Source organism: Mesoplodon mirus, assembly GCF_964341445.2.
Source record: "Mesoplodon mirus genome assembly, chromosome: 19".
Classification (NCBI taxonomy): domain Eukaryota; kingdom Metazoa; phylum Chordata; class Mammalia; order Artiodactyla; family Ziphiidae; genus Mesoplodon; species Mesoplodon mirus.
In genome coordinates this window covers 33,739,810-33,759,537 of record NC_138995.1, presented here as the reverse complement: position 1 = coordinate 33,759,537, position 19,728 = coordinate 33,739,810, and the positions used below count along the sequence as shown (strand labels likewise).

Sequence of the window (19,728 nt, the reverse complement as noted above, 5' to 3'; positions counted from 1 at the left end):
TGAGCTTCCCTGCTCTGCAGACAGCTCCTCGCACAGGCTTCATCATCTCAGTTAATGGCAGCTTCTTTCTCCCAGTGGCTCAGGCCAATGATTTTGGCAACTTCCTGAACTCTGCTCTTTCTCTCCCACCCCATGCCAGTGTATTAGCTACTTGTTGCCACTAACTTCCAAATGCATTCGACCTCCAACCTCTCACCTCCTCCACTGCCATCACCCTGGTCTAAGCCACCATCATGTCTTGCCGAGGCTGCTGCCATCTCCTCTTGGCTGGTCTCTTGTTTCTACCTGGTCTCCTGCCACCAGCCTCGCATCCACACTCTGCTCTCAACCCAGCAGCCCCTTCACTCCCGGTCACAATCCTCTAATGGCGCCTATCTCACTCCAGTAAAGCTGAAGCCCTTGCCAAGGCCCACAGGGTTCTTATGATCTACGCTTGTCACCTCCCAACCTCATCATCCCCTCCCCCCCACTTTCTCTGCTTCAGAGCCACTGGCCTCCTTGTTCCCAAAATATTCATGGCATGTCCCCACCTCAGGACCTTTGCACTTGCTGCTCCTCCTGCCTGGACCTGCTTTCCCCAGGCGTCCTTATGGTTCCTTTCCTCATTTTCACATTTTTGCTCAGAGGCTACCCTCTGACCCCTACCTAAAATTGCAACCCCTCCCCTGGTGTTTCATTTCCCTCTTTCTTATGTGATGTTTCCCATAGACACACCGTATATTTCACTAACTTATTTTTGTCTGTTTTGTTAACATAACAGCCTAGTGTAAATTAGGCCCTCAACAAATCTTTGTTGAATGACTTAATTAATAAAAGAGAACACCTTTATTTCTCAGGTCCCTCCTCCCTGACGTCTGTCACTCCTTCTCCTGCCCAGTACTGCTACTTACTCAATGAAGAATCAAGTTCTATAACCCTAGTAGCTGCTGAGAAGCCTTCACTTTCTAGAGCCTCGAATGCAGTCTACAGACCAGGAGCTTCATTCTAATCTGGGAAGTTGTTAGAAATGCAGAATCTCAGGTCCCACCCCAGACTGCATTTTAACAGGATCCCAGGGGATTCATATGCATATTAAATTCCAGGAAACCTTCATCTTGGTTCTTTGACCCCAGCCTAAAACAGAGGGACCAAGGGTCTCTCAGGGACCCAAGGTCAGAACAGAACATACAGGCAGAACTAACAAGGCTAGGAGCTGGGAACAGATAGTATCAGGGACCAAGACAGTCTGTGTGTCTGTCTGTCTGTGCATCTCTCTCCACCTGGTTTACTGTCTCTGCCTGTCTCTGACTGCTTCTACTCCTGCTTCTTTCTGTTTGTTCATCAGCCCACATGGACTCCCAAGCAGCTGCTCCAGCCTCTGGGATTATGGAGCCCTTCAGCTTCAGAGACCACCAGCAAACAGACCCCAGGCCCTGGGTCTTGCTCTTCAAATTCTGCAAAAAGATCCTGATTGGTCAGGCTCATGGGTCAGGCATCCAATCAGCCGTGGCCAGGGAATGAAGAGGTCATGTGGTACCAACATGGCAGCAGGGCCACCCTGAAGCTGTGCTCTGGGGGCTGGAAGGAGACGGTCGTGGTGGTGGGGACCGGGGTGGGGGAGGGGAGGCTAAGCTTGAAGGGAAAGCAGGTGAGGCAGGCAAACTGACCATGAGCTTTGTAACAGTGATGCTTTTCCTTCTTGCCTTGAGCTTTGGCCTTAAGAAGCCCCACATGGAGCCTCGTGCATGGGAGGTGTCTGATTGCTCAGAGGCCTGGAGCTGGATGTACGCGTTCTGAGACATGTTAAATGCACATCATAAACACGTGGGTGTACTCCTTCAGGGAGCCTCCCCGCACTGGCTTTGTCCCCAGTGAACTTTCCTTCCTGTCACCCTCTAGGCTAGGTCCCTGGATTTAGTACTTGGAATTTCAGATTAGAAGGCGTCTTAGAAGCCACCTAGTCCAGCATTTTCCAAAGTATGTTCCATGAACATTTGTTTTCACTTGCACCTCTTATAAAGGATTCCCCAGTCCAGTGAGTTTGAAAAACACTCCTTAGGATGCCCTCCTCTTGGAGAATCACAAAGCTTCGCTACTCACTGAAGATTCTGACAAGTCCTGCAGAAAAGGAACCTGTCTCCCTTTGCTAGGCCAGGGCTGCCCAAAGTTTCCTGCGGAGCCCTTTCTTTCACACAATAAGAGCATCTCACAATTCTGGTGTTCACTGGAACCCGTTTCAGCAAATAGTGAATAGTGCTGGACGCTTCCTTCTATTTTGTGGATGTGCAGACTGTGTGCATCTGGGTGATTAGGCCCAGATGGTAACTGAAAAACAAAGCCTTAAAAAGATGGGAGTTTCTTTCTTCCTTTTGTGAAAGAAGTTGGGAAGTAGACAGAGTGGTGCTGTGACTGGAAGGGCTTCTCAGAGGAGCCTGGAGAGGAGCAGAGGGGCAGGGACTGGAGGAGAGCAGGGGCAGGATAAGGCCAGGCTCGCTGTCTCCCTCCTCAGAGGTCACCTGGGAAGCCTGCATTCTGAACTTGCTGAGACACCCTTGACCTGGGACGTGTCGGCGGCACAAAAATTCAATTCACTGAGGCTCAAGTAGTTGTCTCTGGGGAGTCTTTCCTCTAACACCTGAACAGAGTGGCTTGAGGACCCTACCCCTTGTCCTTGGGGAAGCCCAGCCTCCCCCCACCTCATCTCCAAGGACTGATGCTGGGGCTGGCGTTCCTCCCGGCTGCCTCTTGCTCCCATCTTTTCCTGCTGATGAACATGTCCGCTCGGAAGACTGTCTGTGACCCGTTGCCCTATGAAGGGTCTGTGCTGGGCTGACTTTCTGGTTCCTTCCTTCTGTCCTCCGCCACTACCCCAAAGACGTGGTTAGGATTTTGCCAAGGTTTGGAGGGATGAACAAAGCAGAGCAAGTGACAACTGTCAACCACATTTTAGACTTCACTGTCCTGAAAATGAATGGGCTGCCCCTACCTCACTGGATTGCCCCTTCTTAGGCACTTAGATTCGTCACTCGCTTCTCATATTCTTTCCCTTGCTACTCTTTTCTTCCCTTTCCTGATTGCCATCTTGAAAGTTCCTGTGACTTTTTCATGCAGGATAGTTTAACTCTCCTCTTCTCACCCAAACCCGGTTTGGCACTTAGCAATGCCAAAACTCACCAGGGACCTGTGGAATGAAGCAACGCCCGGGACCTAGGGGGAACCGGCAAAACTGGGGCATTCATTATTTCTTCAGTATACCCCAGATCATATTCTTGGGAGCCCTCCCACCCTCTTACCGATCACAACGCGTCACTGGGTAGAGATGGGACTGGGCCGGTTCCTCTCGTTTCATATAGAGCACCTCCTATGGGCAATGCTGGGTACTGCATCTAGAGATGTGAGTCAGACAAGAGCCCACCTCAAGGAGCCCAAACTCTAGGAGGGAAATTTAGCTCCATCCTTAAAAATTAAGGAGCGCCAAGTGGAGAGAGAGAGGAGGGGACCTTGGCTCTTTCAGAGTGGTCAGAGTTCTTCAGATGGGAAGGTCAAGGAGCGCTTCCTCTAGGAAGTGGCATTTGAAGGGGGCCAGAGCAGATGGCTTATCTTGGGGACAAGCGTGGGGCAGCCAACCAGGGTGATTTTTTTTTTTTAAACCTCCCAACTCCACGTCTAACAGATTTCACCTAAACCAGCCTTGCTAAATCTCAAGCCCCATGAAACCCGTTTCTGTTATAATCTCTCTCTTATCTCTTCCTTGCCTTCCTTCCCCATTCTCCTCCCCTACAGGATGGGAAATCTTCAAAGAAAAAGATGTGTCACTGTAAGTATACAGCCCAAGAAGTGGGCCAGATAAATTATTAAAACACATAAAAAGACAGTGAGTTGTGCGGCAGGAAACCAGCAAAGGCCGAATAGCCACCCCAGGTGGACAGTGGGCTGGTGGCCCCTGGGGAGCCCCTCCTCCGAGGCCTGGACAGGCTGAGGTTTTACCACCAGGCCCACCTCTCCTGCGTCTCCCCCCAGGGCCAGGTTGGTGGGGGTGGGCGTGTCACTATTCCAATAGCAGTGAAGTCCCAGGCGCCTGCTGGGCTGGGAAGGGTCAGGCTGAAGGTGGAGGGTGGCCTTTGCATCTGGGCTGGACATTTGGGATTTACTTCCCCCAAGACTTAAAATGGTAACTGCAGAGTTTTAGTTCTTGCTTTTATCTCTTTTTGAACTGTAAAAAGAAATTCCCAAGGGGAAGAGGGGTTACTTTTTTCTCATGCAAGAAGAAAGCCATGACCGGTTTAAGGAAGTAACCAACTTTCTGAGCACTGTGAGAAAGACCGCTCAGAGTTTTGCTTTGATTTAGATGCACCCTGGCGCTGGCGGGGGGTGGGGGTGAGAGAGACAGAGAGCACCCCCCAACCGAATTCCATTTCCTTTGGAGGGGTCTGCAGGAAAGCTCCTACTGGAACTCAGACACACAGAGCCCCCCACCTCCCTCCTACTTCTGATTCCTACCATCCTGCTCTGCTTTTCCATTTTCCTGCAGCTCAGGGGTTCTCACTTTGGCACTATTGACACTTGGGGCTGGATCACTCTTTGTTTTGGGTGGCTGTCCTGTGCATTGTAGGATGTTTAGCAGCAACCCTAGCCTCTACTTGCTAGATGCCTTCAGACATTGCCAAATGTCCCCCAAAGTGCAAAACTGCCCACAGTTGAGAACCACTGGTATAGCTGGTGATGCCTTCTAACTTACCATACTGTTTGCCCGTTCAGTTATGTTTATTGTTTCTTCTCTGTCTTCCTCCCAGTAGAGTGCAAGATCCATGAGAGTGGGGATTGTTTGTTTTGTTCACTGATATATCTTAAGTGCCTAAAACAGTGCTTGGCACACAGCTGGCACTGAATCAGCATTTGTTTCCAGATGGGTGAGTCTCTCTCTAATGGTGGAATGTTAAGTTTGGACAGTGTTGGGACAGCCTGGTGTAGTAAAAACAACATGGGCAATGGAATCAAGGGGCTTGGGTTCAGTTCCTAACCAGGTCATTGCCTAGCTGTGTGACCTTGGGCACGTGACTTCACCTCTCTGAGCCTAGTAGTTCCCTCCTTTGTAGAATAAGTACGAGCCTGCATCAAACAGTGGTTGTAAGAGTTATACATGACTTAGGACAATGGCTGACACACAGTAGGTACTGAATAGAGAACTGCAATATAAAATGGACAATAATAATGTTTTGGGGGGTCCCAGCACTCCTCAAATGAAACCAGCCTGCTATGAGCGTTAATGTACCTGCTTATAAGATTAGCCTTCATTTCCACACAAATGGGTGTGTAGAAAGCAAGTTTGGAGAATGGAAGTAAGACACTGTTGGTTGAAGGGATTTATGACTCTGGAGGCCCACGCAGTTCCCAATATACTTTTGAGACACATAGATGCTCCGGAGTTATGATGTCCAATACAGTAGCCACCAATCACCCATAGCTATTGGTCACTTGCAATGTGGCTCGTCTGTGTTGAGATGTGCTCTAAATGTAAAATACACACCAAATTTCAAACAGTGCAAAACAAAGAATGTACAATATTTCATTATAAGTTGAAATTAAAGCATTTTTGATATATCAAGTTAAAGAAAATATATTAAAATAAGTTTAATGTTTCCTTTTGACTTTTTAAAAAAATGTGGCTACTAGGAAATTTGGAAATTACATATGCTGCTCACATTATCTTCCTTTTCGGCAGTGCCCCTCTAAGGAGTTGGCAAGAAGCGCAGAATTGAGCCTCCATTTTACAGACCATAAAACTGAGGCTCACACAGAGAATTCAGTCCTAGCACAGAGTTTTCTTTTCCCACGCCTAGGCTACCGAGTACCAGGACGAACTTAACAGGCCCGCAGCGTCCCTAGAAGAGCAGGCGTTCTCTCTGAGAACCACAAAGGTGGAGTGGAACCCCTTGATGTCGCCCTCCCCTCCGCAGAGACCTCCCCAGACAAAACAAACAAGCCCTTGGTCTGGCGAACTGCAGCGGGGAGCGGAAACCAAGGAAGATCAAAGACCCAGCGGTTACCCCCTTCCGGGCTGCACAGCTGGCAGCGCGCCCCGACCCCCGGCGGGCACCCACGGGCCCCGGGATGCGGGGACAGCGATTGGCTGGCAACTCGTGGCTTTCGGACACTTGTAGCCGCCGGGAGTTGGCTGGGTCCACAGCTGGCCGGAGGCGCAGTGGGGGCTTCTCCTGCACAACCAAAATCAAAACGTCGAGAGTCGGAGGAGAAGGTGGGCGGGCACGGGGCGGATAATAAGCGAACACTTTCTGCAAAAGTCCGATCGTGCAACGGAAGGGGCAACGCTGTGGGCGCTCCAAGCAGCGTCTCTTCTCCGACCTCAGTTTCATCACCTGTAAAGTGGAGCCGCTGAGTCCTCCTGTCCGCTGCCAGGAAAAATAGAGCGGAGGGAACGCACAGCCCCGTGAGCCAGAGGAGCGGTTATTGTAGAGCGGGCAGGACCCAACAGGGTGTCTGTTCCAATACTCCTCCTGGCCAGAGCTCCTCTGCCTCCCATCACCGTCCCCAGCCCCCGGCCCGGGTCAGAGACCGCAGCCTGGAGCGGGGGCGCTGTGTCCAGCCCTGCAGCGCCTCTCCACGCCCCGCCCCCAGCCTGCCGGCTCCGCCCCCAGCCTTCTCCCTCCGCGGCCCGCCTCGCCTTTGATGCGCCGCGCCCGGCCAATGGGCGCGCGGGGAGGCGCAGGCTGCGGCGGCGGGCTAGGGGTTCGGCGCGCCCGGGCGTCAGTCCGGCCGCGGCGACGGCGGCAGGATCGTGTCGCGGCGACTCTTCACGATCCGCTCGGCTTCGGGGCTGTTTCAGGAGGAGGAGAGCGAGGCGCGGCGCGGCGAGCCGCAGGGCCCGCGGGCCGGGCGCATGGCTTAGGGACGCCCCCTCCCGCAGCGCCCCCAGCATGGGGAAACTTCACTCCAAGCCGGGTCAGTGTCCCCGCCCGCGTGCCGGCCCCCTGGTCCCCGCCGCCCTCGCCTCCGCGATTGCTAACTCTCTGCCTCTCCTTTCTTTCCGGCTCCCGCCGCCGCCGCGCGCGATGTGCCTGCAGCCGCCGTGTGCAAGCGCAGGGAGAGCCCGGAAGGTAGGGGCGCGCGGGGCACGGACCGGGGCGGATAGACTGGGAAGCACCGCGGACGGCGGCGGAATGGCCTAGCCCGCGGATCTTATTACCAGGGCCACCCCCACCCGCTACTCCAGTCACCAGTCCCACAAACCCTCTCCTTGGAGCAGACTTTGTGTCCCCTCCTCTGTCCATCCTACCCGCTCCCCGCTATCCTGTGCTCTCTCTTCTGACTCTCAACCCCTCCTGTTGCGGTACCCCGACCCCGCACTCACTGCACCCCTTTTTCAGGCTCCTAAGCCCCTTCTCCAAGAGCCTGCGCCCTCTCTTTCTGGCCCTCAGCCCCCCCTCCCGAGATCTTGGCTCCTGCGCCCCCTCTCCCGACGCTCAGTTCCCCTCTTCCCCTCACCCCGTGTTCATCCCTCCCCTCCTCAGTCCTGGCCTCTGGCGCTCGCTCTTCTGATCCCCAGACGCGTCTTCCTGGGGTCCTGCTTCCCCCTTGGCTCCGCTCTCGATCCCCGCTCTTGGGGCTTCGCTGAACTCCCTTCTCCTGACTACCTGCGTCCTTCTCTCGGATTGTGCGCGGCTCCCAACACCCTCCGGGTCCCTGCTGCCCCTGCCTCGCCCACTCTCTCTCTCCTCTCTCGGGTAACTTTCAGCCTAGGGGCCAGACTCAGGGGCTTCGTGTCGTCCCCGCCTCAGGTGACAGCTTCGCTGCGAGCGCCGCCTGGGCTCGGAAAGGCATTGAGGAGTGGATCGGGAGGCAGCGCTGCCCGGGTGGCAGCTCCGGATCCCGACAGCTGCGGGCGGCTGGCACCGTTGGCAGAGGAACGCGGGTACGATCCCCACCTACGTCCCTTTCAACCTCAGAGATGCGTCTCCATACCTACCCCCCGACCCCCAACTTTTAGCACCCTCTCGGTGCAGCTTCTAAGTCCAGAAATCCCTTCTCAGCTGCCCCTGACCCACCAATATGACCCTGTACACCCCCTGCCTTGGGGAACCTTATTGGTGACACAGGTGGCAGTCTCCTGTTCGGTTGGGGGCAGAGGGCTGCCGGGGCGGAAATGTCCTAGGTGATGTGGTGGTGCAGGTCCAGTTGATGGGGAAGCTTGTCTGCGCTGGAAGGATCCGGGGGCCTGCTCTGACTTCTACCTTGTTTCTCTGGCCAGCATTCAAAGGTGGATTTGGAGTTGGGGCTAGGGAAGTGGGAAGGCATCTGGGGGTGTCTGGGTGGAAGGCAGGACTGTGCTGGCCTCCGAATGTGTTCCAAGTGTGTGACATTCATCAGTACCATCTGCCCTTCAGCCCCAGTAGAGCCGGCTGTGATCTGCTGGCGGGCAGAACTTGGGGGGTACTGAGATCTGGGAGACCCCTTGGCTTGGCCCACAAGGAGAGAGAGAGGGCCTCATTCTGCTGTAGCCTAGGCCTACCCATAGCCTTCCCCCAGTGGGTCCCTGAGGTTAGAGTTTTTCCTAGGGGAGCAGTAGATGTGACAGGGGAGTGAGTGAGTCCAGCCTCAGCTCCTGGCCTGGCACTGGTGTTCACAGATGTCCTATGGGCTCCAGAACTCTGCACAGGGCTTTCAGATGGTCTGCGTGGAACTCGAGCAAGCCAAGGATCAAAGGATGAATCAACTTTTTGATGTGACATTTAATTTTTTTTTTTTAACTTAGAGGAGAACAGACTGAGTCTAAGGTCTGGTTAGTTCTTTGGTCTTGTCCACGGGCTGGGGAGGGGCCAGTGGACTTTTCAGATGTGTGTGTGTGTGTGTGTGTGTGTGTGTGTGTGTGTGTATTTGGTGGTGGGACCTGGACTGGGTGCAGCCAGTTGGAGGAGGTGAGCCTGTGGATAAAGTTGACTCTTGTGCACGTATGAAATAACCCCTGCATCTGGAAGAAGCTCCCATCTCCTCCTCCACTGCCACTGCTGAGCTGGGGGCCTTCTCTTCATCTGTTGGCTGGGTTAGAATTGGAGCTGCTGTCCCCTGGGAAAGGCCGAAACTGGGTGGGCGGGGGCACTGCAGTTGGGGCCCTTTAAAAACAGAACTACAAACTTCCCTTTCTTCCCCCACCATTTCTAGTTTTTGATCTCCTTATTTATTTAAAGCCCAATGAAAATGATCCGATTTAGCCATATGAACAAATGCATTTGCAGCTGAAGACAGAGGCCAACTGAGTGGATTTCCATTAATCAAGTTTTGGGTTTTTTCAGCCTGTTTATTTTTACAAAGTATTCCTGCAGAATGACATTTATTTGCAGTCCCCCCTGCTTTTTTTTTTTTTTCTTTCCTAAACTGCCAGGCCGCTTGCTCCATGCTTTAGGGGAAACTTGAAATACAGCGAGGGCTTACTTCAATTGACTTTTATCTTCAAAGCCATAACAAATGTTACCCGCATGTTTTTGGTAGGTCTCCTTGGCATCCAGTCCTGGAGGATGGGAGGGAGGAGGAAGGAAGGAGAGGAAAACAAAAGTCTGTCGTTTTTAATTAAATAGTAGTGTTCCCAGCAAGAGGAATGTGAGCCAGTAAAAGTTGCCATTGGGGGAAATGAGGGAGGGTAGGGAGGGGGCCCCAGCTTAAGACTGTGGCTTTGGTAAAGTCACGGAATTTTGTTGCCTGGTTTCTTCCCCCAGCTGAGGACAGCATGGGATGGTGTTTGCCCCCTCCTTTCCCAGCCCCCTCTCTCAGAGAAATGCTGAGGGGTCATTAGTGTTTGTTCAAAGCACTTTTGAAGATGTGAGACACAGAGTCATCAGCATGACATATGTTGGGCGGTGGAGCGTGGGACCTGCCATCCAAGATATTAAGGGAAGGGAATCTCTGCTGCCTTGAGAGTTGTGCTTGGTGACTGGGACCTGGATGCCTGGGTTCCCACCACCACTGGCCTCGCTCCTGAGCCTGCAGAGGTGGCGATGGCCCAGGGAGAAGTGAGGGTGAGCCCAGGGTGTGGGGCTGCACTGTGGAGGCCTGTGAGGTGATTTCATGTGGTACCTGGAGGAATATTTCTTATCTTAATAGTTACTTTTTTTTTACCAGAAAAAAATAAATAACTGGGACATAAAACCCTTGAATTCGCACATATTATTGCTTAGGAGGAAGCTAAGTGGAAAGAGATAGTCTAAAGTCAATTCTGAGAAAAATATTAAGTACAACTGGTCAAAACTGTGAATGAGAACGGAATGCCCCAAATTTGGGAAATGTTGAGATATTAAACAGGATAGCAGTAGGCAACCCTCGGTTCTGTTTAATTTCTGTGATTTCCAGTGGCACGGAAAGGGTGGCTCCAGGTTCTTCCATTATCTCATCAGGATGTAGGAGGGCGTGGGCTCCAAAGTGTGCTGAGTTCTAAGGGCTGGCAGAGGTCCCCTCACCAGCCCCAGACCTGTCCTGGGGTTGGCCTCTGTGTCCACTTGGTCACCCGGCCTTTCACCAAAATGGCGGGGAGCACATTCGTGGCTCATCCAACCAGCATTTTCACTGCAACAATAACTACTATTTATTAAGCGCCTGTGTGTGTCAAGCACTTTGCTTACATTATCTTAATCCTCCTCATAACCCTGTAAAGTTGCCAGCCGGCTGGTGTGGACTCTGGTTTTCTCCCATTCTGGAGTACTTTCTAGGACAGTGGAAGCCATGTGTGGTAAAGTTCCACACCAGAACATCTGCCTGGAGGGGGTCGCACTTATTCATTCCTGAGAGGTGGCACCCTGGCCGGCTGCCGAGTACTTTGGGATGAGGCAGGTTGTGGGGCAGGCAGAAGCATGAGGGGCCCCTGCTTGCCCTCTTCCTCTCTGAGGGAGCCTGAGTAGCTTAGTAAATGTTTAAGTTGGGTCTGAGTTTCATGCAAGATCCTGGGATATGAGAGGGTGACCTCACCGGCAATTAACCCATGCCTGCCCTCCCAAATACAAAACTAAATGAGGTCAGTCTCGGCCACAATAGCTTGTCACCTTGTATAAGCCACTTTACCTTTGTCTACCTTACTTAGCTCATCTGCAAAATGGGTGTAATAACATGCTCATCCCTGGCAGGGTTCTGGCAGATAACTCTTCACTGAAAGTAGAACGTGGGGAGAAAGGTACTGGCAGGGTCCTGAGGCCCTGGGAGAGGTGGAGATGGGGGCCCATATTATGAAACCAGAGGCTCCCCCTCCCCCATACTCTGTAGCCTCACTTGGAGGGACACAGGCTAGGGCTTTTGCCCTTTCAGTGGGTACATGCTGAACTTCAAGGGAATATGAGCTTGGAAGAGAAAAATAATGAGAAATGTGAGCTGTACAAGTACTGCAGAAGATGACTGATATGTGAACAATTTGTATGCCAGACAACAATGTGCTAAACAATTAGAAATTAAAATAAGCATAATAATCGCAGAGATAAAGGGTGATATTAGAAACATGAAGCAGCAACAGGCAGTTACAAGAGAAAACCAACTGGAAATGTTGGCTCTGGAAAATATAATGGATGAAATTAACAAGTTTAGTAGATGGATGGAGTAGCGTAATGGACGCAGACATGTTGAGAGGAGAACACTCAGAGAAGCAGAATCTGCGTGTCTGTGTACGCTCTCCTGCAGCGTGTGCACACGTGTGCATATATGAATGTGTACAACTGGATTTAAGGCCATCCCCTCCCCCACCCCCCAGTTTGGTCCTTTTGTTCTTTTATGGCAGAGCCGCCTGAAGAAACAGGCTGAGAGCTTCGGTGCAGGCAAGTCTGCCTCTGGATCAAAGGTGGCTGCCAGGCAGTTTGGTAATTTGATTAGGGGGCACCTAGTGCATTTTGATGTTTGGGGAAGATTGGGAGGGTGCAGGCCCTGTTGGAGCCCGTGGGGATGTATGGAGCTGGGTGATGAGATTGGAGGCTGGCCCAGCTGCTGCCTGAGTGCCGGATTCCAGGGGAATTACCCTTGAATGATACCAGTTGGCACAATTAAAAGGCCCCATGTCTTCACCATATGGAAAGTGTTAGGCCTCCTTACGTGGTTTCAAAGCTATGTGCCGGGAGGTGGACTTGACATTTGAGGTAAAGCATAAATTAAATATTTGGTGTTTCAGAATTAAAAGATGATTTGCTTTGAGGCTAGTGGAGGCGTTTGGACCTCCTCTCACTGGCTTCTTTGAGTTCTCCGCGGAGGGTGCCCTCTGCTCCTGGCACCCAGGCCAGCTTCATAGCCCCACCTGGCATCTTTCTGGACCCCTGGGGAATGGGAAGGAGAGCTGGGGCAAGCTGGAGCTGGGCAGAGTGCCAGGTGGGGCTTCTGGTTTCTGGTAGGTCTGGATCCCTCAGGAAGGTGGGAGGTGGGCAAGGGTGTCATTCTGGGTACGTTAATGCCTCTCTGTGATGGGGTCTCTGGTAGAGGTTTCGAGGAGTGCCTTATCCTCCCTTCGAAGCTTTTCTTCTTTGAGAAGGACACTGGTCCCCCGAGTCAGGCTGTGTGTGTGTTGTGTCCCTCAAACTCAGGAACAGACCCTCTACATTCATATCTTGTACAAACTGTCACAAACTCAGGGGGAAGCTAAACCAGGAGACAACCTCGGCATGTCCCACAAGCTCCTAGCCTTGGGGAATGTTCCATCCCCTCACCCAGTGGGAGTGTCAGAAGTGAGGAGAGAAGGTGGGTGATACACAGACAGAGTGAATTCCTCCTCATAACAGGAAGCTTGGGCTCCTGGGCTCAGGGACCATATTGTCCCTTTGAGGGCTTAAAGCAGCAAGGCTGAGCTGTCAGCAATGGAAGAATCACTTTCTGAGGAGTCCGTCTTCCTTGTGGCAGCCCTGGGGCACATGGTGGGCTCTCATGATATATTTGCTGGATGAATGAATGAATGAATGAATGGAGATAGATTAAGTCACCATCCCTGCCTCTTCCTCCCCCAGGTTCTCTTCCCCAGCCAGGTGGAGCTGGAAGTAGGACTAAAGGGAAGAGTGAAATTAGGCCTTTTCTTTCAGACACTCAGCTATTAATTAATTATGATCAATAATGAATTGTTATTAATTATGGATTCCCTAGCTGTGCCGGGTGTTGGGGCTACAGTGGCAAATCACAGAGCTGTGGTGCCTGTCCTCCTGTAGCTTCCAGTCTAATAAAGGAGACAAAGAATAAGCATGGCCACAGGCACACTGGCAGACAGTAACACTCATGAGAAGCTGAGGCAGTGAGGAAGAAAGTGTGGGAAGAGGGGATGGGTCTGTGCAGTGGGAGCTGGGGGAGACGCCTTGCTCGCTAGTGTCCATGGACAATGCGTGGTGCTTGGGTTGGGCCCTTGAGAAGGGACTGTGGGCTCCAAGTGGCTCTGCAGCCTGTAGGGTCTGGAACTCTCTCTGGTGCTCATTCTTTCTGCAAAGCCCCCCATGTTAGTGGCTCTTGGCACGTCGTGTGAGCTACCTTCCCCTCTGGACAGGTGGGTGGGGCGGAGCCAGGCGGGCAGCCACCAGCGCACTCTGTAGAGCTGATTCGCATGCAGCATCCTGCACAGGGACTTGGGGCATTACTCCAGCTGTTTGGGTGGAGGGGCGGCCCCTGCTGCCCTGCGGGGGAGGAGGGTCAGAAGCCCAGCCATGGTGGGATTGGCAGAGGGAGGCACCCCAAGAGCCAGGGGGCAAGAGGCAGTGACAAGCCAATCCCAGAGAGAGCCCATCCTGCCCCAGAACTGCTGTGAGCCTGTGCCTGAGGGAGGAGGGTCTCCTGCCTCAGTTTACCAGATGTGTCTGAGGAAGGGGCATGCAGCCTGACTCTCTGGGCAAGAGGCGGGGGCCCACGAAGAGATCTGCAGGCACGGGGGAGTCAGGGACCCCTCAGTCCTCCTTGCTCGGGGGGTTCTCGCAGCCTCACTCACTGGCTGTAGGTTCACAACTTTGGAATTTTTAGGTCGCTCGTTGGATTCCAAAGCAGGCACTTCCGGCTGCCTCCCTGACTTACCGCTCTCTTTTCTACTCACGCATGTTCTTTTTGTGGCTTTTGTCTCTCACAGACATTCTTTCTCTTCCTCTCGCTCTCTCTCCCCCCTCCCTTCCCCACCCCCTCCCAGAGGAAGGAAAAAATTCAGACTCTCACAAACAAAATATCTGCCATTCCATCCGAGGGAGAACTGAGGCAGAAGCCCAGAATATCCTGGAAGAAACGCCAGAGAGAGCTGAAGGCCTCAGTTGTTTAATCTGGAAGGCAGTCTTTGATGTCACCGTGCTCCGTTTATCCTGGGAAGCTGCCTGCTTCTTTATGGCTGGCTTCAGACTCTGTGCATGAAAAATGGCCGAGTCCCTTCACGAGCCGGAGGGAAAGCCTGATCCCTCCCCAGAGGGCAGGCCTGGTGTTGCTGCCGCTCCTGCCAAGCCCAGGTGGGCTGGAGAACCTTTTCCAAACAAGCATTTCCAGAGACATAAGTAATTCTTTGATAACTTCCCGGGAAAGCAGAGGAGGCTCTTTATCCATGTGGGTACCCGTCACGGGGCTTCGCGAGGGAAGCCTCAGGTCCCTCCACTGAAGTCATCCTTAACCCCAGAAGGGCGGCACACAGGAGCTCTCACCAGACGGCTCTGCCCTCCGGGGTGCGTCCTGGATGTGTGTTTGTTTAGAGGGCTCCGAGGAATTGCTCTGGGCTTCACTTTCCTTACTTGTTGAGCCATATGGGCTGCGGTTTGTGTGTGGCTGACGCCTTTCAGAGGATCCCAGGGTAGTGGGTGGGCTTCACAGTGGTGTGGCATCAGCTGAAGGATCCCCCCACCCCTTCTCTGGGCCTCGGATCTTCTGGCTGAGAAGTAGGATAAAATCATTTATTATAACTTAGGAACTATGTATTAAATGCATTCTATTCAAGTCATTCATGCATCTGTGCAATAGAAATTGAGTACTTACTTTAGGCCAGGTATACATTTGCTCTGTCAGTAGAGCATGGTCCTGGTTTTCATGGACCTTACGCTCTAGTAGGAAAAGATAAGTATTTTTAAAAACACATTACACAACCTAAGCTGTGATTTATGCCTCAAAGGAGAAGTGCTGGGTGCTTTGAGAACATTTAATAGGAATCAGACCTAATCTGGGTGGCTGTTCATTCTGCAGATATTTGAGCATGGGTAGGATGTTGTAGAAACTACGAGGAATAGAACATAGTTCCTGCCTCATAGAACTTGGAGTTGAGTGGAACTAAACTTTCATCTTTGCCTCTCATCTATTTTTCTTATCTTATTGCATTGGTTAGAATCTCCTCAACTGATTAATAACTATTAAGTATGATGTTCATTGTTTATCTAGTTAAGAAAGCTTTCTTCATCTCCTGGATTGCTAGGATTTTTAAAACCAGGAATAGTGATTGAATTTTATCAAATGCTGTTGGGGTGTTGATGGAGCTGGTGATTCTTTGCTAATATAATGTATGATTTGTATGCATGATTTACATAACTAGATTTCCTAGTGTTCAACTTTCTTTGCACTCCTAAATTAAATCCCTCTTTGCCATGATAGACTGCTGCTTTAAATGTTGCTGTATTTGATTGGCTAATATTTTACTTTGCATTGATATTCGTGTTTGATTGACTCATGGTTTGGGAAGGTAGCTCTTGAATAATGAAGACAATGTTCAGGGAATGTTAAGAGGATGCTCTGGAGGCTCTAGAGCAGGAAGTACCAACTGGTCCAGGGTCAGAGGTAGTCTCAGAGGAGCTGTGATTTAAGGCCAAAGGTGCATGGGGGGAGGGGTGATGGTGAGCAAGGCAAGGGGAGAGGACATGTAACAGCCATGAGTGTTTGCCGGACCGACGGGCCACATGTGAGAAAGCCCTATAGAGAGGAGGGTGGTTCATTTGAGATGCTGGTTGAAGTTCAGTTGGCTGAAGAGAGGTCACAGCCTGGACCCGTGGCCTTCTCAGCCATGTTATGGAGAGTGGTCTTTGTCCAGAGGGGAGACAAGTGTGTGAAGAGCCTGTGTGAGGGGCCAGCAGGAAAGAGGTGAGCCCTGTGATCTGGGGGGAGAAGGAATGTGGGGATGGGCTCTCCCTTGTAAAAATACTTTGGAGGATAAAGTGGAATCAAGTGACTGTATTCTGTGGGCTCAGTGAGAGATTCTGGAAGGTCTGCATTGGTCCAGGCACAGTGCTTGGTTCTCGAGCGTCACCCAGGGGACTCTTGAGGAGGCCATAAGCAGGTGAAGGACCAGGAGAAGTAGATTACGACATCAGGCGGTGTAGGGTGGTGCTTAAAGAACGAGAACTTTGGAGCCCAGTGTCTTGGGTTCAGATCCTGCTGCACCACTTTCTAACTGTGTGACCTTGGGCATTGTGTCAAACCTCTGTCAGCCAGGGGTCTAGTGGGAAACAGATGCACTCCAGAGAGTTTATATGAAAGTAGCTTCCAGAGGTATGGGCAGGGTTCAGGGATACTTTATGGGGCGTTGAGGTACCCAGGGACTGATGGTCCCTGGCAACAGTGGGAAGCTGTTACCACCCCTAGGGCAGAAAGGGCCAGGGGAGGAAATGTTGGATATTTTGGATTGGATCCCTGTAGGAACCACAGCTGACGATGGGTGGAGACCGGGCAGAGGCTATAAAGATGGAGGATTAACCACAGTCAGAGACATGGTACAGAAGTAGTGAGGGAGTGGAGAAGAAATACCCTAACTCTCATCTCCTCGCATCCTCCCGTTTCCTGCCGGGGCTTCGCATTGGCTGAATTCAGAAGCCAGAGGCCAGAAAGCTCCAGTGAATTGGTCCACAGGGTCAGCTTCCTGGAGGCACAGGGCAGTACAGAGAGGGTGGGGAATGGATGGGGGTGGGGATGGCAATAGAATAATAAACTCTGCTTGTGTTTCCTCATCTGTAAAGCAGGGATGATAATAGTACCTGCATCACAGGGCAATTGTGAGGACTCAAACTGTAAAACAGTTGTAATGTCAGGCACACCGTAAGTGCTCAACACAAGTTCGTTCTTACAGTTATAAGACCAGGAAGAGACACAGGGTTATGGAGATTCAGGGAGGTGTTTTTGAAGGAGGTGGCATGTCAGTATGGCTCCAAGGACGGTAAGACTGGGACCAGGGGTCAGAATCTAAAGGCCAGAGAAGTCATATTCATGAACGCAGCAGGCTGGGAGGGAGACACCTGGGAGGTGAGGGGACTAGGGTGCCCTGGGGAGCACATGTCCTGAGCCAAGAGAACAGTGTCCCTCAGCCCCAGCCAATTGTTGTCATGTGGGAATGTGGCCCTGGTATTGCCACATCTTCTGATCGTTAAGAGAATCCAGCCATCTGGATTTTTATGTGAAATTTTTCTAATTTAAAAAATTATCATCAACTACATAAAAATTTTCAAAAACACTTTTTTGGGTGGACCCAGATAGCTGGATTTGGCCTGGCTTGTGATTGTTGATTTAGACCTACAAGGTTTTGGTGGGGTATGAATATGTTAGTGATAATAGTACATACAAGGGATTATTAAAAGTGCCTAATGCTTTACATGCATTCTTTACATGTATTATTCCCCTGTGTACAGGTGAGGAGACCAGCTCAGCAAGTTAAGTCCTGAGCCCAGCCAAGGGAGAGCGGATTCAGGCTGCCTCCAAGGCAGAGGGTAGAGACCAAGCCAAGGCTGGGTGCTGGGGAGTCATGGATAATATGTTTCAGTTGCCGGGGAACAGGATGGGAGGGCAGGTGGGGTAAGTACAGTATAGATGTGGTTTGGGCCACTTTATACTGAGGCCCAGCGTGTGCATGTAGTAGGCGTCAGGAGTGTGTTTAGAGCTTTCAGAATCAGACTTCTTGGGTCCAATTTCCAGCTGCACCTCTCCCCAGCCGAGTGGCCTTGGGCCATGTGACGGCTCATTGCTGATCCTCAGCTTTCACATCTGGTGGAATGGGTAGTCATGGTTCCTTCCTCATGGAGTTGTTCAAGGATTGAAATGAGTTCACGCTGGAAACCAGGGAGAATAAAGCAAACGTCACCCCTCCTCTTGCAGCTTTCTCGTGTGGTTAACTGATGATCACCCAGATGTGCGCTAAATGTGATGAAGGGAAAGAACAGGACGTGGTGAGAGAGAATGAGGAGAGTTCTACTTTGCACTGGGGAGTTAAGTTGTTGAGACCCAAAGGATAAATAGCCAGGTGATGGAAGGTTTAGTAAAAACATCTCAAAGGGTTTGGGAAGTGCAAAGGCCAGGAGGCACGACTGGCAAATAGAGAGTCTTCAACCCACTTCTGGGTGTCTGGCTTAGGACAGAATCCAGTCCCTGAGATGTTCAGGCAGAAATACGCGGTCCAGCACCGGGGGTGGGTAGCTCTTGGGGGTTGCGGGACGTGATGCTATATATTGCAACCTGTTTTGGTTCTTTGTCCACCTGCTGCAAATCTTCTTCCACAGTTTTATTTTTATCGATGTCCGATCACTCCAGCGTCTCTCCTTTCTGGCTGGATGGGAGGTTGGGGAGAACCTCCTGGTCCCACGAAGTAGTGTCAGCCGGGAGCTGATTGGCTGGTCTGCCACGTGCTGCCCAAGCCCCTGGACTTGAGCTTGAGTACAGAGCTGGGGCCCTGGAGAGGGTAGGGCAGAGCATAAAAGTCCCTGTCAGCAGGATGGGCCTGGCCACCCTCAGGCTACAGGTGAGGCTGGGGAAGACCAGGACCTCCCTAATGGGCTCAGGCCCAGGGTGTATCTCTAACTGCAGAAGTCTGCCCAGGCTGGTGGGCCCCTCTCATGGAGGCTTTGGCTGACGGCGGCTCCACAGTGTAGGTTTGGGGGTGCTACCTTGGGGTACTGAGGCCACTCCAGGCCTGGCTTCCAGAGGTAACCTTGTTACAGGGCAGTTTTTGACCTTGACCTTGTTTTACCCTTCTTTCCCCTAGGGATCTAGATAGACTTCAAAAGCAAAAAGATGATGTCAGAAAACTACTACAAACCAGGAACGAGGTTGCCTTTTCAGTGCATGGTGGGAGCACTTATCTTGCTCCCCTGCCCTGGAAATCCCAAGGAGCCCACTGCCCCGGTCAGTCTTGGGTATGTGCCTCCTTTCTCAGTGTTCTGTGGTGGCAGCCTCAGTGTGACTATTAAGTGCTTGTGTATGCTGAGCCCTGTGCTGAACCATAGGTGCAGCATTAAGTATCTGCTATATGTCAGGCCCTGGGCCAAGAGCTGTCCCTACCACTCAGTTCTCACAACACCATTATGAGGCAGGTACTATTATTATCCCCATTTTACTGCTGGGGAAACCGAGGCTTTTAAAAAATTATTTATTTATTTATTTATTTATTTTTGGCTGCGTTGGGTCTTCGTTGTGGTGCACGGGCTTTCTCTAGTTGTGGCGAGCAGGGGCTACTCTTCATTGAGGTGCGTGGGCTTCTCATTGCGGTGGCTCCTCATTGCAGAGCATGGGCTCTCGGCGCATGGACTTCAGTAGTTGTGGCTCGCGGGCTCAGTAGTTATGGCTTGTGAGCTCTAGAGCGCAGGCTCAGTAGTTGTGGCACATGGGCTTAGTTGCTCCGCGGCATGTGGGATCTTCCCAGACCAGGGATCGAACCCATGTCCCCTGCACTGGCAGATGGATTCTTAATCACTGGGCCACCAGGGAAGTCCTGGAAACTGAGGTTTTAAAGAAATCTACCGTCTTGCCCAAAGTCACTTGACTTGGAAGTGGAATCTTGCTCTAGGAAGATTCAAATTCAGATCAGTCTGA

The 19,728-nt window shown here is 51.7% G+C and overlaps 1 protein-coding gene across 2 annotated transcripts in view; it reads left to right on the top strand.

Moving 5' to 3' along the window:
- The first annotated feature begins 6,762 nt into the window (after positions 1-6,762).
- NKD1 (NKD inhibitor of WNT signaling pathway 1) overlaps positions 6,763-19,728 on the top strand; it is an 86,280-nt gene continuing 73,314 nt past the window's right edge. Inside the window, exons 1-3 of one of the 2 annotated variants that reach the window (XM_082606389.1) lie at positions 6,763-6,939; positions 7,062-7,094; positions 7,776-7,909. In XM_082606389.1, the coding sequence (XP_082462515.1) occupies positions 6,915-6,939; positions 7,062-7,094; positions 7,776-7,909 (192 nt within the window). In that variant the 5' untranslated portion in view covers positions 6,763-6,914. The remainder of the gene's footprint in view (positions 6,940-7,061; positions 7,095-7,775; positions 7,910-19,728) is intronic. The other variant, XM_082606390.1, reaches the window with a different exon arrangement.